Raw genomic sequence first — 23,934 nt, 5'->3', positions numbered from 1 at the left:
AAATCATTTTAGAAAACTCTTTACTTAATTTTTCATGTTTATTAGTCGACCAACAGACTCACCAGTCGACCAACTTTTTTGCGTCAATTTTTCAAAGCAAAAATGTCAACTTTCTAATTAGTCGACTAATCGACTCTTAGTCGACCAGACAAAATGTTTGATTTCTGAAAAATTTAGCAGGAGTCGACTGAAGGTTTTCTTAGTCGACCGGACAGAATGTTTGATTTCTAGAAAATTTAGCAGGAGTCGACTGATGGTTTTCTTAGTCGACCAGACAGAATATTTGTTTTCAGAAAAATTTAGCAGGAGTCGACTGAAAGGTTTTTCAGTCTACTGATGATTTCATCAGTCGACTAACTTTTCTTTAGTCGACTAAGTTTCAAACTCCAGATTTTAAAACGGTTTTGTTAAACATAGTAGTCGACTGACGATAACTGTCAGTCTGCTAATATTTGATTTCAGTCGACTAACTACTATTTCAGTCGACTAATATAGTCATTTTTTGTAACTTTTAAAAGGTGTGTCTTTTCATTTTTCAAACGAATTGACCCTTCAAAAGTGACTGTTTTGACACCCTTTCATACCCTCAACGTATGGAATCTTTCAACTATAAATAAGAGTGAATTTTGCACTCAAAAATATCGAATTACATTGAATTACAAAGATCGAATTCTTTGCTTTTCACTCCTATTCATTCAAGTATTCATTTTCTCACTCACTCGATATTTTCACTCTAGTTTTTCACTGAAATTATTTTGAGAGAAAGTGAATTCGTGAGTTGAGTATTTCAACAACCTCAGAAGCCAATTGCATTTCATCTGCATTTATAAGAAAGGCTCGTAGGTTGATTGTAAGTTTGCTTTCAGTAGGGTTGTTACTAAAAGTGAGACCGGATTTGGTCTGTATGTTCTTGTGGTTACACAAGGTTGATAGTAAAAATCTCAAGCGGGTTTTGCTTGGGGACTGAATGTAGGTCAGGAAGACCGAACCAGGATAAAGTCTTGTGTTCTTTGTATGATTGTTGTGTAAATTTCAAAATCCTACAAAATTCCAAAAACGTTATTTAAAGGTAATATTCACCCCCCTCTAGTGCTCGTTGTCTCGATCCTACAGCACTTTCAGTGCTTACCGAGTCCACATCAATAAGCATTTATGATTTAACAGTTTGATATTTTTATGATAAACTTTGATAATTAGATGTAATATGACATTGATTAAATCATTTATATATAAAAAATATCCTTTCTTATTTTTTCTAAAATGACTCAAATTATAAATATTTTTTAGTTTTTAGATCAAATTCAAGATCCATATCTGAAGCTAAAATCCATAATAAGCATATCAAAACACTCCTATGGTCAGACAAATCAAGTTGTACGATTCAAAATGAAGTTATCTAACCCATTATCCGTATGTGTTCATGATGTTTGCGCACAACATAAAACAAATGTTGGACACAAGAAGCATCCTGGTATACAGTTGAAACAAATGTTGAACTTGGTATAATTGTTACATACTTGTTTATTATGTTTTTTTTTGTTCATTTCATCCACTCCTAAACAACATCAAACAAGCCCTTAAGGAATGTTTGATTAGCGGGACACGCTTGAGCAGAATCAAACCAGTCCCTGCTCGAGCATTGTCCGGTGTTTGCTATGCTGGGTTTGCACATCGGGAACTAAACGCAGCACATCCTATGAGACACGTGCTCAGGGGTGGCGATGATGGCAAATCAGGTGCACTCACATTGCACACTTTAGTGTGCCGCTGCACATGATATGCCTTCCATCTTCTGTTGGGCACCACAGCTGACAGGCGGTACCCATAGATGGAGGGCGTTTGTGATGCATTCGGTCCAAGATCCACAACTGGTAGCAGCACCACGAAGTCGGACTCGGGTAAGGTACAGGTCCGACCCGTTAACAGCCTCACCCAGACCCGGAATCCCATAGGCCGTGGGTCACCTTTCCGTCGTATTCCGAATTTCTTTGCCCGCCTAAAATCTACGCTAGAATACGCATTACCATTTTAGACCTGAAAGAAAGAAATATTTCCCATATAAATCCAGATCGCACTGCTCACTCCGATTCGACTGGGTATGGGTCGTGGAACCCATACGAGTCTGTCCGAGTCTTTGAACAAATGGTCCTGATTTTGCCTATGGCTCAGTTTTGATCTCATTTTCTGCCCAATTTGACTTTGTTTAGACAGATTTAGTAAGTGGAAACCATGCCCGATTATGATTGGATTTTGATATAGTTTTGATTTTTTGCTACCGAATCCAACAGATATCTGATTTGATGGATATTGATATCTGATTACATGTAAGATGCCAATTCAGTACGAGCTTTCACCATCTAACTCCCAATTTGAATTTTAAATGCATTTAGTCATCTGATAATGATGAGTACAATTGACCCAAATCCGAACAGTTTACATCCTTATACCCAGTATTCTGACCCATACTTGAGAACGTGATCGAGAACTAAGGTATCCTTGCATTTTACTCTGGATTATTATTAATCCATGTTCTTCTTCATTGTAAGGCAAAATATATTTTGTTTTAATCCAGGCATACGACAGAGTGCCGCTTTCACATGAAATGGGGCGTGAAACAAACCAGATAGAAATTCCAAGTTGTGCCAATTCCAAATTTCCAAACACTCTCTCCGGCAAAATGGTGGTGAAATTTCTCTTACCCGTACATTCCCTGCTTTCCGTGCGATAGAAAGATTCAGTTTTCTACGAAATATTCTTACCACCTTCCAAACGGGGTCTTACCCCGTCCTCGGAATCCGATTTAAATGCCTTCGGATTCCGTAGGATGATAATCCGATCATTAACCAGCAGCAGTTACCAGTTATTACTATCCCTAAGGAATCAAGGGCAATATCGTCCATTAAAACTTTTCAAAAAGCGAATAGAGGCATTTTCGCCATTTCGCATGGCAAACGCTCTCTACCTTAGGGTTTTCGCCCTCCGCTTCTTCTCTCTCTCTCTCTCTCTCTGCAACGCCGGATTTTTCAAGCTTTAGTGAGAACCATGGAAGCTTCCTTCTCATGGCGCCCCGCTTTTTTTTACCGCTCCCAGCCTCGGTTAAAACCCCGCGGTAAAAACGCCACGTTTTCAACCCCCTTCTTCTTCTTTCTCCTCCTCGCCGTCTCGGCCGGCGACGAGATCCAATCCGCCGACTCCGACACGCTCCTGCAATTCAAGTCCGGTCTCTCCGACCCGTCCGGGGCCCTCTCCCCCTGGCGAACCGGTTCTCCCTGCGACCTCTGGCCCGGCCTCCTCTGCTCCAACCGAACCGGCCGCGTCCTCGCCCTCGACCTCCCCTGCCACAACCTCTCTGGCCTCATCCACCAGTCCGTCTGCGCCCTCCCCGATCTTCGATCCCTATCCCTCCCCGGAAACCGCCTCTCCGGAGAGATCCCCGCTTGCCTCGGCGACCTCCGCTCCCTCAAGACCCTCGACCTCCGCGGTAACCACCTCTCCGGCGCCGTCCCTCTCTCCCTCTCCGGCCTCCCTTGTCTCCGCCGCGTCGACCTCGCCGAGAACGGCCTCTCCGGCACAGTCCCTTGCTTCCGTGCGGCCGCGGCCACGCTCTCCGTGCTCGACCTCTCGGCGAACTCGATATCCGGCGGGATCCCCTCCTGCATCGCCGATCTCCGCTCGCTCAATGTGCTCAACCTCTCCGCCAATGCCTTTCGCTCCGAATTGCCGCCTTTCCTGAGCTTCTCGCGTGAGCTCGCGGTCCTCGACCTCCACTCGAACGATCTCTCCGGCCGGATCCCATTGAAATTGTCGGATTCAGGCAGCTCGTCGGGGTTAGTGTTTCTGGATCTCTCCTTCAACCGATTTTCCGGTGGGATTCCAGCTGCGATATTTGAGGTACGACTGCTGCAGGCCGTCATCCTCTCGCACAATTCACTTTCCGGCGAGATTCCGGCATCGATCGGGAACCTGACAAATTTGCAGGTTCTGGACCTCTCCTTCAATTCGCTGAGCGGATCGATCCCTCTGAGCCTCGTCGGATGCTTCCAATTGATCGAGTTGAAGCTGAAGGCCAACAACCTCTCTGGATCGCTCCATCCCGAGCTTGACTCGCTCTCGAGCCTCAGGATCCTTGATCTGAGCGACAACCGGATCTACGGCGAGATCCCGCTGCCGCTCGCTGGCTGCAAGTCGCTCGAGATCGTCGACCTTGGCCAGAACGCGCTCACTGGTGAATTTGCAGACGCCTTCCTCAAGTGGACAGGCCTCCGGATGCTATCGCTTGCCGGAAACAGCTTCCGTGGCGAGCTTCCTGGTTGGATCTTCTCCTTCGATAGCCTCCAAGTGCTCAACCTCTCCGGCAACAACTTCTCCGGCGCCATCCCAGGTAGCATCCTCAACACCAACTCTGCTCTCGCCCAAGGTGGAGATCCTCCCGGTTTCTCCCAGGAATTCCACCCGGTGGTCATGGTCTCGATTGAGATTGCCACGGGGAACCGGCAACTAGGGTTTAGTTACGAGCTCCGGTCGCCGGTGTCGATTGACCTCTCTGAAAACTCGCTGTCCGGGGAGATCCCAGCGGCCTTGTTGAGCCTAAAGGCTGTGGAGTACCTTAACCTCTCGTTCAATTCATTTTCCGGTGAGATTCCTGTGGGTTTGGCGAATATGAGTGCGTTGCGCAGCCTGGACCTCTCCCACAACTCGTTCTCTGGCCAGATTCCGTCCGACATCTCAGATCTTGAGAACCTGACCTACCTGAACCTGTCCTACAATTGCCTCACTGGCTCCGTGCCGGATAAGAAGCGGATATGGAGCTTTCAGGGGGCATTCGTAGGTAACCCGGGGCTCTGCGGAGAGGGTTGCCCAGCAGATAATCTTCCTGTGACAGTGGTGGGCGAGGGGGAAGGCTTCATATCGATGACAGCATTTTCTGTTAGTGCGGTAGTGAGCTTCTATCTCTCGATCGGTGCTCTCTTCCTGTGGCCTCCAGCAAGGAATTACATCCTGCGGCCATTGAAGCGAGAATCCTGAGGTGGCTTTCCGGCATGGTTTTAGCGAATGAAGGTGACAGTTTGTCTTCTGGAATCGTGGAATCGGGATTTGTTCATGTTTGGATTCGGGAAAGGTAAGTTGGTACCATGAATTTTGAGATTTTCAGGTTTGGTACTTGGTGTCATTACTTTTTGGTGCTTTTTAGATGTTTGGTTCATGGAATTATAAGACCATTCCATGGAAACGAAATGTTTTGTTTTCATGATTTACATAAACTATGCAATCCACAATCCTCAAAGGAGTAAAGAGTGGGAGTTCTCGGTATTTATTAAGAATTTCTCTCATTTTCCGCGGAACATGGAATCTTTGTGTTTAGATTCCACGGAGTCTGCTTTCAACTTCATGAACTGGCCAAAGTACAAACAACTGCTTTGTGCCTCTGAACTAGAAAGAAATAGTGATCCATGTAGGCTTGAATGGTGTAAGTTGGGATTTCTTAATACATTATGTAGATGTTTGGTTTGTGGACTTCAAAAGACAATTTTGCAGAATAAAAAATTTTGTTTCATGAATTCCATTAAATGGAGAACTGTATTCAATAAGTCAGGAATGATGTCTAATGAGGGATTTGGACATTGCTTTCGATAAGAAGCCTGTTTTCTAACTCCCTGGAATGTTGACATGCTGTGCTTCAATTCCATGGAATTGGCTATTAATTCCACGAAAAGGCTGATGTACGAACAGATAATGATCTATATGTACTTGTATATTGATTTACATTTTTGGCTTCCAAAAGTAAAAGATTTGTAATATCTTCTCTGTGTTCAATTAGCAGAAACAGGGGCCGCTTGTTTGTTTCTGGGAGTGCCAATGTTGAGGAAAGGGGGAGGTCTCAAAAGTTGAAACCTGAGGTATGTCATCTTTTCATTTCCTCTATTTTTTGCATTCTTTAAAGAAAAGATGATTTATTTGAGTAAATCGTTACAGAAGAATAATTGACATTTTAAATATATTGAAATCTTCAATTTTGTTTTATGCTCTTCATATATTACTAGGAGATGGATGCAGGGGCATGTTATAAGCTAAGTCACACGGACTCGGCTACAAGGTCGACGCACCCGCATCGACACACCCCGACACGGGTGTGGCTTCGGACACGGGGCGGACACGGTCAACCAAGTGTCGGACTCGGTCAATGCACCAAGACTGGGTCCGTCTACATTTTGGACTCGGTCAACTTTGACCAAGTCTATTTTTGTCCATTTTTAAGGCAAAAGACTTATAAAAACTAAAAAAAAAATGATCTTATATATATATATATATATATAGCCGTGTCCCCGTGTCCAAAATTTTTGAAATTGCTCCGCACCCATGTCGCACCCGAACCCGTACCCGCACCCATGTGACATAGGTTACAAGTATTATGATTACATGTTTAGAAACATAGTTGGCAAACTCATGACTCATATTAGTATCGCCTGACATTTGACTTGTGACTCAACGGGTCGATGAGAGTTAGGACTATGCATTTTCTAGTGTTAAGATATAGAAAAAATCAAACTCCAAACAGTGTGATTGCTAAATTTAGCACATGACATCAATGATTAGGCTATAAGTATTCAATTATACATAATTGTTAATATTTATGATTTAAAAATATATGATTCTTTATTAACAAGTATCCTTTTATGAGTATTAGACAATAAAAACCACAAAATGCATAACGAAAAACACATAGGAGGCATGTGAATTAATGGCCCTGAATCGGTTACCCAGTTGAGGTCCGATCTGGGTTGACTTGGGTGATTCCCGAGAGTCGACTCTCCGGGTTTGCCAACTATGTTTAGAAATTTAGAACATGGGGACAATGGTGATGTGCATGCATATGATTTATTTATACAACAATGCATTGATGAAAGATAAAATACATTTGTATGTGATGCATAACTAAAACATAATGGGTATCATCCTATACAAATTGTAAAGACAAGCTAAATCACACTTGCTTTATTTTATTATGCAAGATATGTTAATTATGATTTCATTCCATTATCATACTCCCATGATTTGTGTTATAAGTGAAGAGCTAATCTTTAACATTGTAAATGGAGAGCTTTTTGCAAAGTAAATTAAGGTAAATATTATACATATATACATTAAACTAGTTATATTATTATATGGACATTGGCTGCATTCAGATGATTGAAATGACCAAAACTGCCCTAAAAGCAATCTTACTTTTTGTAAATATATGCTTGCTTTTTGGGGTAAAAGTCACTTTTTACTTTTCAAATTTAAATTTGTAAATCATATGTTTTTACTTTTGAGAACTTTGTTTGGCTTTTTGTTTCCCACCAAAACTGGACTCACTTTGTCTCAGAAGATAACCATGTACTTTTAAAAGAGAATTTTTTGAAAGACACCTAAACTTTTGTCAATAATAAAACTAAAAATTTACAAAAACCCGCCTAAGTTTTGACCTATTTACAAATACCCACCTAACCTTTCAGATTTTACGAATAGGCGCTTGAGTTAAGTAAATAATTCACAAAGACTCGCTTGGCTCAACCCCAAAGCATTGACTTTGGTCAGACCTTGGTTAGGTTTAGGGCAGAAGACGATTCTACCCTCCTCTCTTCCATGCTTCTACCTCATGCCAATGGAATCAGGTTGCTTGATCCACTTTTCCATCTTTCTCTACCATGACTGCTGGAACCATCTGCTCCACCATCACAACATGGAGCTTATTTAAGCATTTGGTTGCCAGCAAAAGGTTCACCAATGACTGGTGGTGGCTCGACAACAACAAGAACATGAGCCCTGCCAACGTGCACCTTCTCCACAATGAGTTACCCTAACCACATGTTTGAGCACTTCATCCAGCTATGGTCCAAGACTGCCAGCATGAACCACCACCGCGAGCCACTGATTCCAACTACATTCAAACGACTTGCCGGAGATCCTACACAACATTTAGGGTTGTTCCCTTGATCCTGTGAGAAGGGTCTTGGCAACCATTTATAACAGTGAGAATAATCACAATGTTGTTGAGAGAGTTCCTGAGGCATCAATGTCTTGCAGTTCTATTATGAGTTGAGAAAAGGGGTGGTGGAGGGTGCTTGACCCCATCCTGACCATTCGACTCTACAGGTCAGTGACGGAGATAGATGCTCCACAGATTAGGGAGCACTCTGCTGATGGCCATCTCACTCATGGAACATGACTTGGAGGTGGTACCAGGGTGTGGCCATGGGCAGAGGGGGGCGGTTTCATCCATTGTGATGGACCAGTGGTGGTAGTAGCAGTTTTGTGGTCTGACCATTAGGGTTCAGGAAGGTTAGGATGCTCACGGATTCAGTTTTGATGGTCATCGGGGGTGGTTAAGATTATGGTGTAACGATAGCCACCATGGCAGATGAGGATGAAACTGAGGATCCTGGCAACCTGATTCCGTTGAAGAATGTGACAGAAACCATGAAAGGAAACAATAGAAAGGGCAAAAATGGCTTCTAACAATCAACAAAGGGCAGAATCGACTATTGACTTGAGCTACCCAAGGTCTGACCAGGGCTAATGCTCTGAGGTTGAGCCAAGCTGGTGTTTGTGAATTATTTGATTAACTCAGTTACCTACTTGTAAAATCTAAAAGGTTAGGCAGGTTTTTGTAATTTTGTTTTAATAAAAAACACAACTAAGTTTTGGAAAATTGTTAATAACACACCTAAACATGCTCATGGTTAATTAAAACAACCAAAGTTAATTTCCATCGGTATTGCTGTTAAATGTGTCATAATTATCATTTTACCCTCATAGCCATCCCCACCAACATCATCAGCATGTTCCTTGCCCAAGCCTAAAAACCCTCCGTCTTACATTCTAGCAACTAGCTGATTATGGGTAAGGTAAAAACTAAAAACTTGTCTGGAAGTCTTAAGATGCTGGTCGTATCTATTTCTAGTAACCCAAGGCTGGAAAATCACCAGAAGCAATGCAAACAGAACCCCATTTTTGTCGTCCATTTGCCTTGAAATAATAAAACAGTGATGACTGATCCGTTCATTCGTCTTGGGATTTATAGAATACACCTTTCCAAATCTTTTTGAACCTTTTTTGGTTCAAAATGACAGCCAAACATCTTCACGATGGAATGCTACAGAGAGGATGCTCTTAGAAGGAAGGAAAGGAGTGCGCAGCTTTCCTTCCATTTCTTCTCAATGAGTCTCCTGCAAACCCCTCTAGTTCCTCTTGGGAGTCCCTCAATCTCAATCCTATTTCATCATCTTCTTAGTCGGTCTGAAGTTTGGGCATTGCGTATGGAGTTCCTGCTATTATGTTTAAGAGTACAATGATGGGGCAGAGAGAGAGAGAGAGTCCTTACGCTAGCTTATTGTCTTCTTTTTCTTTTTCAGGGAAAGCCCGTCTTCAGTGGGGTAAATTTGATCGCAATGAGGAAGCTGTAAGCAAATGTGAAGATTATAGTATATGCGATTGAAGCGGTTGAATGAATGCTGACGGCTAACCCTTCCTGTACAGCATAAGTTCTAGAATTCTGTAAACACTCCTTCCATGTGATCTACAGAAATCCATGTATGTTCTCTTCAACCATTGTGCGTCATTGATAGGCATCTAGATATTGTGGAGTTTATCTATTTGCTTGAAGTTACCGAATTAATCAGAAAGGCTGCTTCTTGCAGCTACCTATGTGTCTCTCTGTGTCATGTTGATATAAAAAGAATCTGTCACCATAAACTTTTGTTTCATGTTCTTTTCTTTGGAAGAACCATGTAGCTTCTTTAACTTCAATTCATGATGCTGATGAAAAAGAAAAACACGAGATGCATCAGTGTTAAATTCTCTCATCACCCCAGAACTTGGATTGAGTTAATTAGTACAATAAGCTTTCTTCCCTTTCTTTTCGTGTTATGTGCGTGAAAACTCCTCCCCAAGACGGGATGAATGCCAAATTTCCATGCTTGATTTGTTCATGACCGATCATGTCAAGAAAAACTGGAGTTTCCTCAAAGGATATCTGTAGGGCTGCATGCTTGCGTACTAGAAATGCACTTACATTCTTGTTGTAAGAGGAACGGACGTTGAGACCTTGGCTTGATTTTCCTCCCTCCTTGTATGGATTAGGGTAGCATGTAGGACAGTGAAAGGTTCATCCCCTGTTCTTACCAGTTGATTGCTCCTCATCTTGACTAAATTTGTCAGTCCTTGTACAAATTTACACTATATTTAAGCTGGCCCTTTGGAGTTTATTACAGAACTGTTGTATGCAACTAGGGCTGGGAAACGAACCAAGCAGCTTGTGGCTAGGCTGTTTAGCTTACCATGAACTTGTTCTTGTAGCTGGTGAGCCAAGCCATGAGTAGCTCATTAACCAAATACGAGTCGAGCATGAACAAAGGGTGTTTGGCTTGGTTGGGCTTGTGTAAGATCGCAAGAATAATTGACAGAATTTTAGTGCAATATTTATCATAAAAATCTGTTTTGTACAACTGGTTAGAGTATATGACATGTGATAGAGAGGTTTGAGGTTCACATTCCATTATTGACAACTTCAAATTTCACGTGATATTTTTTCACACGAGCGAGCTCGTGGCTCAGCTCATCTTGTTACGAGCACGAGCCAAGTTAAATGGTAAACAAAGCCAAGCCTGAACAAGCTGGGCTCGGCTTGTTTACCAGCCCTTTATGCAACAGCACTAGGGTGAAATTTGACCCATAAGAACGTGACAATTTTAGCCTTTTTTTTTCAAAAGGCAATCTATTTTAGCATTTTGATCAAGCTCAACAGCTGCAAATGAACATCAATCTCAAGATGAATGGACATGGTAAAGCCGTAAAATGAAGCAGACTTTGATACTCTTTGCAAAAAGGTTCGAATGCTGCTGCATATAGCTGCACTGCGTAAAAAAGGCAAACATTTGGTCATGGCAGCATGAGGTATAAGTTCCTAGTGTTTTTATCTTTTTTTTTTTCCTTTTTCTTTTGCATGTTTTTCATGAATCTAGCCTTACAGATGTGATCTATATATTATGTTTAGTGGGAATTGGCTCTTGAATCCGCGTGGTGGTTTGTGAAGGTGTTGAGATGAAGGCACTGGATTAAACCGCACTGGTGCATGGGTGTGTCTGTAGCTTTCAGAGGCGGGGCCACGTAAGGCACAGTGGGCGTGGGGCCCCACCCAGGGTTTCCTTCGTTTCGGCAAGGGTTCCTCATCATAAAGAAAAGGAAAACATGTGCATGTTTTTAGTAGACTTAAAAAATCACTGGCCTACAATGTTTTTTATTATGCACTTTCTATATGCAATCGATTTGTCAACAAACGTTGTTTGGATGAGACAATATAGATATTAGAGTATGCTTGCTTACGAGGCATGTGCCTATGATTCCATGAATTGAGATCTCAGTTGAAAACAGTCACATATAGGCAGGGAAAACAATCTTGTGATAAATTCACAGAATTTTGTTTCGAGAAACCTCGATGTACTTAAAAAGAGTACCGTACAAAACATGTCAAAAATGAAAACATCAAAATAATCGGGAACGAATAGGATTAGACACTACTGTAACAATGTGTGCACCCTTGGTCTATGTGGATCAGGAACCCAAACACTTCGCCTGGGGAGCATGGTCGCAAGACTAAAACTCAAAGGAATCGAACAGGAGCCTGTACAAGCTGTTGGACATGTGGTTTTAATTCCATATAATGTGCAAAATCTTACCAGCCCTTGACATATGAACAAGCGTTCCGGTCCTTAACATGTTGTATTTCATACATGTGATGACTGTCATCAGCTCGTGTTATGAGATGCATGGCTACGAGTGAAGTCTTTGTTTTGTGTTGTTGAGACAACCTAAGTTCGATTTGGTTTCAAGTGATGTGCCAATGAATATAACATCTCTTGTTTGATCCAAGGCTACGTAGGCTCATTGTTTTATGAGATGACCAAATTAAATCCACTGTATGGAAGCTTTGTTGTAGTAATGGAATCTCGGTATCTAAGATCTTTCTAGGTAAAAACACAATTAAAGACTTCATTGACAATGCATTGAAAAGGTGATATATTGAATTCGTCACAATTTCATTGGGATTTGAACTACATATCATGATGTTGAATGACTGAGGAACCAAAGATCGCTTCTGATGTGCCCGGTGTGCTTTGTGAATAAAAGCTGCAAAATCCTTTTCATGATCACGGAATTATCATCTTAAATTTTGTATGAGAATGAGACGTTCATTTTTTCTTATTTTTATAAGTTGAATTTCCTAATGTTAATGTTGATATATTTTGCTCGTTTCGTCTTCTTCCTGAGTCTTGCTGGCTCACACCACAGAGCTTGTTTTTTTTAGGATCCACGTACACTCTCAAAAAACAAGGATTTCAAGCTCCCGGTGCAGCTGATCTCTCCTCAACGAAGTAGAACAGATACGGAAACTTGCAGAACTGACCTCAACAACTCTCAAATTTGGATCCAGATTTTTTGACTCATTTTCTAATTTTGTTTTTCTTGTGAAAATCTTTTTTTTTTCTTTAAAAATTGTGGGATTAACAAGACCTAAGAAAATTAAAAAAAGTGAGGGAATGGAAAATTAATTACAATGTGAATTGACCTAGGGTGAACATGGACTTATCTTTGATATTCTCATTTCCCAAGGGCATGAAAAGACCCCCAATGTGCTTTTCCTGCTTGACAACATTTAGAGTTTTAACCTTTGAAAGACCCATTATGACAGTCCAGCCCAGTAGATATATAACTTTGAGTCCCAATGACTAGTTGTCTTTTTGCCCTTATTAGAATCCAACAGGGAGGGTGATTGGTCAATGCCAAGCCAGTTTTTCCCAACTCAATACATTAAAGCAAGATAACTAGGGCATACTTGGGAACACATGAGAACGAGAATTTTCATGAAATTTTCAAAAATCTTGGGGCATAAAAGTTTTTGAAAGATCATTCATTCATATCCAGTGTCACTCTCTTATATCAAAAGTCACAAGCATTCAAGCATTTTTCTGAGTCTCCTTCCATGACTCTAGAGTTTTCAAACATTTTGTCTTGTATTTTGCATAAAAAATAATCTAAACAAAAAAAAGTTTTGCTAGTCCAAAAAGTTTTGACTATTTCTTCACATTTTTGGAAAAAAAACGAGGGTTAATATCTAAATGTGGAAGACTCTTCCATGTCTTATCCTAAAAAGATATTTAATCGACCTTTCAAAATTAATAATAAACTTTACAGTAGTATTCTGCTTTCTCTGGGCCTGTGCCAATCTTACCTCTGCAGCTCATGTCTACCTCAGCAAGGTCAACAAGATCCTTGGAAAGCCAATGTCACGATGGTGAAGGCTAGAGGGAGAAATATTAAAGCTAGCCCCACAACTCATCTAATCGATAAATGGGAGCACTAGGTGGCCCCAAGTCTCCATGAGCAGGGGGAACACCCTCATCTGCATGAGATGGGTCAATTGCAATGTCTGAATTAGGAATTCATAAATGGTCTGAAGTATACATGTTCCAACCAAGTAGAAGGTAGGGAAGCTTGGGGAAGGGAAGAGATGGAGGAAGTAGGGGATCTGCTAGCTTGGGATTCAAGCTCAGGGAGAGAATAGAGTGGGCGGAAACTTGAGAGAGAGATGAGAGAGGGAGGTTACTCTCTAACCACAGCCCATTATAGATGCACCTGCAACTGGGCCTTACAATTCACATACTAGTATAACTAAATCTGTTTTGTTAACATTATCAGAGATTCAACAAGGCAAGACTCAGAAGACCGGAGGATAAAAGCAGCAGAGAAACCCCCCACATAATAGTCCATGGTACCATCTTTTGAGACGAGGGACAATACCAGAAGACTGCTTAGAAAATCTTGCAGATGAAGCATATAATTGAAATAATATGGTCTTAATTTGGATAGAGAGGCACAGCAATGAAAAAGATGTAGCTCAATGCCTGGAAGAAAGAGCTAGTGAACCACCATATCTGTCCGAAAATATAAATGAAAGGGCACCTAGCTTGCAGCCATAGTTATTACTAGAACATAACAGCAGAATCATAATTTGATTAACAGAAAGAGAATTTTAAGAATGGCTTTCTTGTGTACATGGCATATTACAACCAATTTGCTGCTGAACATGGTGATTTTAGTCTTCCCTAAAAAAAACAAAAACTCACTGAGAAACGATATGAAGATTTTGTATGAATTGGATAATGGATTTTCAATAGCAATGATCTGTGACAGTTGCATACTTGCATTAGCTTTTTACACCTTTTTTCTTGTTGACCAACTCCATCTAGACATACAGATACAACTGATCTTTGATCTTTGATCTTTGATCAATGAAGGCTACCACCAAAATCTGGCAAACAAGCAGCAAGATATTCGTTGGAATTTGTTACATGAACATCTTACTATTGTACAGCCAGTGGTTGCTGCCCAATTCTTTAATGCTGAAGAAAATCCATCAACCGACCAGGAAAAACCGAATTCAGGGTTCTTGTTTTTTCAAGAATCCTTCCAACTTTGAGATTGATTTCACATTGCACCGCTCAATATCTGATTGGGCCATCCAAGCTTCCTGATGCAAACTGCACACAAAGTTCCATGGTTACCACCTAAAATTCTGCACAACTTGACAGAGAACTTGAATCAGGGATAAGTGCCACACGACTATACAATTCTCACCTGTCTGACAATGGGGTTTGTTGATGTCGCAAACTCATGGGTCATCCCTTGCCAAACAACCTGTCCTTCATGTAGGAAGAGCAACCTGTATACAGATTACTATTCAGGTATAAGAGGCTCATGACAAACAGAATTAAACAAAAACAAAGCATGACTGCAACGGGAGAAAAATTGATTCTCCCAAAATTTTAACCAGTTGAAGCCAATTCAGCCATTGCAACAAGCCTAATTCTCAGTAACCACTTTTAAGGATAAGGCTTCAACCTGTCCACCGCTCTTCTTATGGTACTATGCTGGTGTGTGACAACCACGTAGGAGGCTATCCTGCCAGGATTTCCTGTAGCATCCTTGCCTTTCACGTGCACAGAGCGTATAAGATCCTCAACAACAGTTGAGGCGATTGGATCTAAGCCAGCTGTGGGTTCATCATACAAAAGAACCTGAACATCAAACATCAAAAAGCTTATGCTGATTATCATAAACACAATAGTTCTTTCTGTGCAAACATACTCAAAATTATATGCAAACATACCCAAAGATGCCTTTCAAGTTACACCATATTTGTAAATTGCTCAGATCATTTTCACAACTAATGGATTACTGAAAAAGCTTGCAATACTGTCATAATCATCCTGTTTAGGGATTGATTTATTTTGTCTATTGTGCTGCACTGTGCCTTCACTCATGGCCATATATCATTGAACAAGTTTTTCACCTAATGTAAGGAATAGCAGGTGGCAGTTGCATTGTGTGACTCCTAGGTTTAGTTGACTACCAAGATTAGGTATTATCACTGATTCTGCTTTAAGGCTATTTTTAATATTTCACATGAAAGTCCCCCCCCCCTTTTTTCCCTCTCTTTTCTTATTATATCATCTGATAAAACATTTGTGGATTCTGTTGGTATTATCTAATCCATCAACACTTCTTGGTTTTACAAGGTGATCATAAGATTTATATAAACCAATGCTGTTAAGAACCCTTGGGATCTACATTTGAGTGAATCCATTCTTCACTTTTCATCAAACTATTATTGAGGAGCCAGAACATCAGCACAACGCTTTTTCCTTTGTAAAGTGCATAAGATTCTTATTGGTCAAAGTTTTGAGCAAAAAAATATGCCACTGACGAGAGTGAAGCCTTTATATGTTGCCCAAGTCTTTGAAATGAAAAGTTAAGAAAGGTGAAGCAGAGCAAAGTCTAACAATAAGCACTTCGGTTTCCTGATCAAATTGTAACAAACAAACAAACTTATTGGGCAAGGGTGTGATGAGGCCAGAAGACTTGTTCATGCACAATGGATCCTAAGGGGCCTTCTCTAGGCAAGCCTTGAATACAGGCCACCAATGAGAAGTAGACCAAATAGCCAAAGATGGGGGTTATATAACTAATGAGATGTCTAGGTTTAGGATGGGCTGGCCCAATAGCCAACCTTAATGCAGCCTAGCCCTATGAGATGTCGAGGGCTAGCAATTCTAGGTCTCAGAACTGAAAACAATTAGGGTTATGATTGTCTTAAAGTATTCAATTCTTTCTGAATATTAACATACGAGTAGGGGGTAGCCGCCTACTTTTATCCGTGCCTACCGCCAACATATCGGGAAGTGTTATCAATATTGTATCATATCGATATGATACAATATATCGTAGTATCGAAAGGGGAACCGATACGATTTGAAACCCATATTGTATTTTGTACCATAATTGTACTGATACGATATGACTTGTACGCTATGTCACATAGGTGCGGGTGCGGCGATGTGTCACTTTAAAAAAACTTGGGTGCCGGTGTGCGGAAGTATGTATATATATATATATATATAATTTTTAACAGTTAACAGTAAGCTTTACCGTATACCTAGTTGTATAATTATATATATATATATATATACTAAAAATTTATATAATTTGTTCACAGGAATAATACTAAAAATATGATAAACAAAAACTAAAAAAAGGATCATTCATTTGTGTTCACAGGAATAATACAACTAGGTAAACTGAGAGCCAAAAGGAAAAAGGTAATTTGTTCTGCTTTAAAAATGTTTTTTTTTGTTATTTTTAATGAAAAAATTGCTTATTGACACTTTAATATATAAAAATACACTTTCCGTCAAAATGTTATTAAAAAGTATTAAATGATATTAAATAATAATAATTTGGGTTTTATGTGTACAGGATCATGTCAGTGTGTCATTGCATGTCGGGTTTGTGTGCTCTCTAAACTGCATGTCATCGCGACATGGACCATAAGTTTCAACAAAAAAGCATCACAAGTTCGAAACCCAGGGGTGGCATCTCTTGCCTAAAGGGCGAAGCTGCTGGGTGTCCTCCTCGGTGGTCAGGGGACCTCAACGGTTTTTAGCAACCAAAAACCAGTCAATATGCAATCGAGGATGGAGTAGTTTTTCTCTTAAATTATAAAAAAAAAAAATTGACTTTTGCACTTCCCAAAACCGCTTCCCTACGTTTTCCACATAATTCAGGCAACTATGGGGTTGGGCAAACAAACGCCCGTCACAAATGGGGGGAAACTGGAAAGGATTGAATAAGAATATGACGATGACAAACACGTATATAGAAACAGTGTTTCAAAACCAGAATATCGAAAACTCTAAAAGACTCAGTGTTACAGAGGTTCATTTTGGAAGCCATAGAGGTCGTGCATCTAAGGCATCAACGGCCCTGAAAAAAAAGTGCGACCCATCTACGAGCTGCCAGAATGAGAGAGATTGAGATTGAAGGAGAAATTGAGAGAGAGAGACGAGGGGAGAGAGATTGAGAGAGAGAGAGAGAAGAGGGGAGAGAGATTGAGAGAGAGACATACCTGCCGAAATCCTCATGTCGGAATCTGGGTTGGAGACGAAGAGGCGCAACGTCGGGGTCGGGAGACGGAGAAGAGCATTGCAGGGTTGGGGTCGAGAGGAGAGGGCAAAAAGTTTTTGCCCTAATCCCCCTCCCAACCCATTTCATCGGGCGCTTTTTTCTTTTTTTTTTAAAGTCCAAAAATTGAACATTTACGATGCACCCAAGGTCGGTTTGACTACACCGGGTGCCGCACCTACACGCGCACCCGCGTCGCGTCGACGCAAGTGCAGCACCCGATTGGCCGAATCCTTGTGACATAGCTTGTACGATACATGAGTGTATTGTACCATAACGTACGATACACCCCGTATTGTACGAGTTGAGTATTTTTCTTTTACTTTTCCAGCACCACTATTTTGAGATCAAATCCACTTTTAAGGATAAGGCTTCAATTTATCCACCACCTGAAGCCCTAGAAGTGTGGTTTGCCTTAAATCTCACTCATTTCCATCCTACACAGTGTTATTAAAAACGTTCCTCAAGGCGCAAAAAGCGCCCTTGAGGCGTAGGCAAAAAGTGTTAAAAGCTTGAGGCGTACGCCTTGAGGTGTACGCCTCAGGCCGAGGCGCGCCTCATTTATTTTGGTCAAATGGGGATCAAAGCCCCCATTTGATAAAAAAAATAAGGTTACCCTAATTAGGGTCGATCAGGGGCCCTCATTCTCTCGCTCGTCTCTCTGCTCTCTCACACCTCTCCCACCTTGCTGCTCGTCTCCCACCTTGCTGCTCGTCTCCCACCTCTCTGCTCTCTCTCGTTTCTCACTCACTCGCTCGTCTCTCTACTCTCTCCCACCTCCCTGCTCGTCTCCCCCTTCTCTGCTCGTCTCCCACCTCCCTGCTCGTCTCCCACCTCTCGTCTCTCACTCGCTCGTCTCCCCTTTTTCTGCTCGTTTCCCACCTCTCGTCTCTCACTCACTTGCTCATTTCCCACCTCTCTGCTCTCTCTCATCTCAACCTGGTCTCTCAGCTCTCTCTCATGTCAACCTCTCCCACCTCTCTCGTCTGTCAACCTAACCCCAGTTTGCCTTTCGAAATAAGAATAAGAAGAAAGGTATAAATTTTTAATAGATGTCTATTTTCTTTTTCATTTCACTTGTTCCATGCCATGGGGTGCATGGGAAAACAACATCCAGGAAGGCCAATGAATTGGAGAGGCCTGCAGTGACAAAAAAGGCACCAGTCAAGACTATTCAGGTCCATCTTTTTACCATGGTCATCACTGTCATCACCATCATCATCATGGTCAATGGTCATGTATGTCAACCATGATTTTGATTTGAAAAAAATAAATGTTTGTTTTGCAGAATGAAGATGGGGATGTGATTGACTGTGTGAATATTTATAGTCAACCAGATTTTGATCATCCTTTGCTTAAGGAACACATAATTCAGGTAAATACTTTTCCTTGGACTAATCAATGCCATATTTATTAATAAGTAATCACCGAACACTATGCGAAAGTTGTTCAGAAATCAAATGCTCTTGAAAATTTTAGTTTCCGTTGTACCATTTGTATCCATGTGCCTTAAGCGTGTTTCTTGAGAACAAATCAACTGATATATGCATTGAAATGGGTTTCTAAGATTCTGCATGAATTTTAGAACCATCTGCTTGGCTCCAAAAAGTAAGTCTGTACACATTCATGTTTTTTTTTAATACAAAGAAAAATGACAGTTATGACTAGTCAGAGGAGAGAGAGATCTAGGGGTCCCTTAAGTGCCTTCCTATGTGACACAGGCCAATCACATGACAGCATTCTATGTGCCTCACAGCAACAGAATGTAAACCCCACTCAGAATGTTATGTGATTGGCCTGTGTCACATAGTCAGGGACTGCAAGATGAAGTAGGAGGCTCCTAGGGGTTAAGGGGTGCCCACAGAGCATTATATCATTAGGACAGCAACCGTAGGTATGGCAGGCTAAGATCAGTGTGGCCGGGTCTCCTTTCTCAGACGCGGTTTATTTATGTAAAGAAAAGATGAAGAAATTATATGTCAAATCACATTTTGTTCATATTTTGCCACAATCTCCATTTATGGTGCGATCAAGCAGCAATATTGATGACATCATGAGCAAGTTAATGTGGATCCCCATTGTGTAATGGACGATGGAGGCGACACCAAAAGACCACCAAAACATGATTTGACATAACACCAAAGGCCTTTCGAACTGAGCAAGAATAATTGTTGTTCAACTCTGTTAATTCTTGTACAGGTTCATGTAGATGGCTTATATAGAATTTATGTAGCCCTTATATAAAAAATATGTATTATCAGTTTTTTTTCACAGTTATATGATTTGTTTCCAAGTTATATAATTAGTTTCCAAGTTATTTAATTATTTTTCAAGTTATATATATATTGATTCTTAACTCCGCCTGTGTATAACTGTTTAGTTATACACTGCCGGTCCCAAGCCCGGATAAAGGAGGAGGGTTGCGTTAGGCCGGTGACAGCTAGCATAAAAACTTAGTCATACCCTATGAATATGAACCGATATGAGAATTTCGTTGGGGCATTCCCTACTGAACGACGCGTTGTATTCTATAGGCCCGGAGGCAGTGATAAATGGGCAAAGATTGCTAGGTCGTCGCCCGGAAGCGACGTGTCACACCGACGCCCGGGTGTGGTGTCAAATAGGCAAGGGTTCCCTCACTTTGTTGGACGGGTGGGGGTAAAGAAGTTAGTCCAAGACCATAAAATTAGGTTAGCCACTTGGAACATAGGGTCTTTAACTGGTAAGTTGGTAGAGTTAGTAGATGTTCTGTGTAGGAGAAAGATTGATATTTTATGTCTACAAGAGACTAAATGGGTAGGTGAGAAGGCAAAAGTGATAGAACCTGGGATATAAGATTTGGTATACAGGAATAAATAGAAATAGGAATGGAGTAGGGATTGTTATGAGTCGTGAGTTTATAGATAATGTAGTTGAGGTCCGTAGGAAGGGTGATAGGATTTTACTTATTAAATTAGTATTAAGTACGTATATTATTAATATTATTAGTGTTTATGCACCTCAAGTAGGTTTAGATGATTCCATTAAGCATCAATTTTAAGAAGATTTAGATGGAGTAGTACAAGGGATATCTTATGGAGAAAAGCTTTTCATCGGCGATGACCTTAATGGACATGTAGGCATTAGTAGGGATGAATTTGAGAGTATACATGGAGGCTATGGTATAGAAGAAAGAAACGAAAGTGGAGAAAGGATTTTAGATTTTGGTTTGTCCTATGATATGATCTTATCAAACACTTGGTTTAGGAAGAGGGAGTCTCACCTAATAACATTTAAAAGTGAGGTTAATACGAGTCAGATAGATTTTTTCCTACTTAGAAAGAGAGATAGAGGTTGTTACATCGATTGTATGGTTATACCGGGAGAAAGTGTAGTTACACAACATAGAGTCTTAATTTTATATCTTAGAATTAGACAATGCCGCAAAAGGGATAGACATAAGATAAATCCTAGAATTAAGTGATGGGCACTTAAAGGAGCTAAACAAGGAATGTTTGTAGAGCAGGTAGTTAAGGAAGTTGATTGGTGTCTCGAGGAAGATTCAGAATCAATGTGGAATAAGATAGCGAGTGGCATGAGAAAGGTGGCTAAGGAGGTATTGAGTGAGTCTAAAGGCGGTGCACCGCTAGGTAAGGATACATCATGGTGGAACGAGAATGTCAAATTAGCTATTAAGGTTAAAAGAGAGTGTTATAGAAATCTAAGAGTCATGATAATGAGAATTTGAAGAAGTATATGATAGCAAAGAAGGAAGCTAAAAAAGTAGTTCAAAATGCGAGGGATAAGGTATATAAGGAGGTTTATGGCAAATTGGATACCAAAGAGGACGAGAAGGATATTTATAGGCTTGCTAAGATGAGACATAGGAAATCGAGGGATCTGGGTATGGTTAGATGTATCAAAGATGAAATGCAAAGGGTTTTAGTCAAAGATGAGGAGATTAAAGAGAGATGGAAATATTATTTTGATAAGCTATTTAATGAAAGTCATGCTCAGGATCTTGGAGACTTGTCCATTCCTTTTCATGAGATGAATTGTGACTTCATGCGCAAGATTCAAAAGAAAGAAAGTGCATAAGCTTTGAAGAAAATGAAATCAAGAAGGGCAGTTGGCCCAGATGGTATACCTATCGAGGCTTGGAAATGCTTGGGAGAGAAAGGTTTGGCGAACAAATAAGATGCCTAATGAGTGGAGGAAGAGTACTTTGGTGCCTCTATATAAGAATAAGGGTGATATACAAGATTGCACAAACTATCGTGGTATAAAACTCATGAGTCATACTATGAAACTTTAGGAGAGGGTGATTGAGTATAGGTTGAGGAAGGTTGTCATGATATCGGAGAATCAATTTGGTTTTATGCCTGGAAGATCAACTATGGAAGCTATACATCTTCTTAGACAACTTATTAAGAGATATAGAGAGAGGAACAAGGATTTGCATATGGTTTTTATTGATTTGAAGAAGGCATACGATAGAGTACCTAGGGATGTTCTCTGATGGACAATGATGAAGAAAGGTGTTTCTTTCAAGTACATTAGTATAATTAAAGATATGTACGAAGGAGTAGTAACCAATGTCCGCACTTGTGGAGGGGTGACAACCAATTTTCCTATAACGATTGGGTTACATCAAGGACCTGCTTTAAGTCCTTTCCTATTTGCTATAGTGATGGATGAGCTTACGAGATCAATTTAAGAAAATGTGTCGTGGTGTATGTTGTTTGCTGATGATATTGTTTTGATTGATGAGTTTAGAGCTGGGGTTAATGCTAAGTTAGAATTATGGAGACAGACATTAGAAGCAAGAGGTTTTAAGTTGAGTAAGAGTAAGACATAATATATGGAATGTCGGTTTAGTAAGCAACGAAGTAGTGATGGGAGTGTAGTGAAGCTTGGTGAGCAAGAAATACCGGTGGATGATTGTTTCAAATATTTGGGATCTATCATTCAAATGTATGGAGAAATTGATGGAGATGTAAATCATAGGATAAAGGTTGGGTGAATGAAATGGAATAGTGCAACTGGAGTGTTGTGCGATCGTAGAATGCCATTGCGGTCGAAGGAAAAGTTTTATAGGACGACTATTAGGCCTGCTTTACTATATGGTACGGAATGTTGGGCTGCCAAGAGACATCATATTCAAAAAATGAGTGTAGCTGAGATGCGTATGCTTAGATGGATGTATGGAAATACAATAAAAGATAAGATTCGGAACGAGGAGATACGTAAGAAGGTAGGCATTGCACCCATTGAAAACAAGATGAGAGAGAATCGTTTACGGTGGTTTGGACATATTCGGCGAAGGCCTAATGATACTCCAGTTAGAAAGATGGAGAAATGAGAAAATATATTAGTTAAAAGAGGTCGGGGTAGGCCTAGGAAGACTTGGATGGAGATGATAGGAAATGATATGAATGATTTGAACCTCGCAGAGGACATGGCATTGGACATAAATGATTGGAGGAGAAGGATTCATGTGGAAGACAAAGAATGATTTTTTTTGTTGGTTCATATCGCCGACCCCAATTGCTTTGGAATGAAGGCGTAGTTGTATATATATTGATTCTTATTGAATATGAATCTGAATCTGAATTATAAAGCATTGTCTTAGTTTTTTTTAACTCTTTGAGTTTTTATAAATTTTTGTGTTAATATATATTTTCTTATATGTATTTTTGTAGTTAAACAATGGGAAAAGACGTAAGATGGGATCATGAAGCTAAAGTTTTAAATTCCACTAAAGATCCCAAACTCGTAGGACATGTAATTTGCAATTACTGTCATAAAGAGACTACAAGAAGTATCTATAGGCTGAAACATCACTTAGCTGGCACGAAACATAGTGTAATCTTGTGCAAAATAGTTCCTCCTGACGTGAACAGACGATAATGCGAACAAAGAAGCTAGTGGATCATGTAGTGTTGCAAAAACAAGAACAGGTGGTCCCATGAACATCTTTGTGAACAAAGAAGGACGACAAACCACAATAAACACGACTATAAAAAAGGATGAGAGAAAAATCGTATGTCGTGTCATTGGTAGATTTTTTAATTCTAATGCCCTATCATTTAACCTTTGCATCAGTCCATATTTTAGTGCAATGGTAGAAGCTATTGCAAATTATAGGCAAGGGTTCAAACTGCCTTCTTACCACGAGATCAGAACATGGATTTTGAAGGACGAGAAAGATTATAAAGAGTTTAAAAAAGAATGGTCAGAAGTTGGTTGCAACATTATGGCAGATGGTTGGACTAGAGTTGCTAGTTGAAGAAGCGGGAGCGGGAAGCGATACGGGAAGCGGGAGCTGGAAGCGAGGCACTTTAAAAAATGTAGGAAGCGGGGAAGCGTGGGACCACTTAGAAGAAAATTATGAAC

The 23,934-nt window shown here is 40.6% G+C and overlaps 2 protein-coding genes across 5 annotated transcripts in view; one reads left to right on the top strand and one right to left on the bottom strand.

Moving 5' to 3' along the window:
- Nucleotides 1-3,006: 3,006 nt before the first annotated feature.
- On the top strand, nucleotides 3,007-9,848 carry CLV2 (Leucine-rich repeat (LRR) family protein). 2 transcript variants are annotated; one of them, XM_089999514.1, is made up of 3 exons: nucleotides 3,007-4,381; nucleotides 5,822-5,897; nucleotides 9,396-9,848. In XM_089999514.1, the coding sequence occupies exons 1-2, from the start codon at nucleotides 3,043-3,045 to the stop codon at nucleotides 5,887-5,889; spliced, it is 1,407 nt and encodes a 468-aa protein (XP_089855640.1). In that variant the 5' UTR covers nucleotides 3,007-3,042; the 3' UTR covers nucleotides 5,890-5,897; nucleotides 9,396-9,848. The 2 variants fall into 2 exon arrangements, with proteins under 2 accessions (XP_089855640.1, XP_089855639.1); XM_089999513.1 differs by having other exon boundaries at nucleotides 3,007-5,119.
- A 4,187-nt stretch (nucleotides 9,849-14,035) lies between these two features.
- Nucleotides 14,036-23,934, bottom strand: part of ABCI13 (non-intrinsic ABC protein 11) — a 79,407-nt gene continuing 69,508 nt past the window's right edge. For 2 of the 3 annotated variants that reach the window (XM_089999510.1, XM_089999511.1), the window contains exons 8-10: nucleotides 14,941-15,116; nucleotides 14,677-14,761; nucleotides 14,036-14,579 (exon numbers count right to left, since the gene is read on the bottom strand). In XM_089999510.1, coding sequence (XP_089855636.1) covers nucleotides 14,541-14,579; nucleotides 14,677-14,761; nucleotides 14,941-15,116 — 300 coding nt within the window. In that variant the 3' untranslated portion in view covers nucleotides 14,036-14,540. Of the gene's footprint in view, nucleotides 14,580-14,676; nucleotides 14,776-14,940; nucleotides 15,117-23,934 lie in introns of all 3 variants that reach the window. The other variant, XM_089999512.1, reaches the window with a different exon arrangement.

This window comes from Nuphar pumila, chromosome 3 (assembly GCF_984573655.1).
Source record: "Nuphar pumila chromosome 3, dmNupPumi1.hap1.1, whole genome shotgun sequence".
Lineage (NCBI taxonomy): Eukaryota > Viridiplantae > Streptophyta > Magnoliopsida > Nymphaeales > Nymphaeaceae > Nuphar > Nuphar pumila.
The sequence above is the reverse complement of the archived record's forward strand: the minus strand, read 5'-3'. Positions and strand labels throughout refer to the sequence as shown.

What these genes read in the sequence shown, in the direction of transcription:
- CLV2 (XM_089999513.1), top strand. Translation starts at nt 3,043, where the DNA reads ATGGAAGCTTCCTTCTCATGGCGCCCCGCTTTTTTTTACCGCTCCCAG.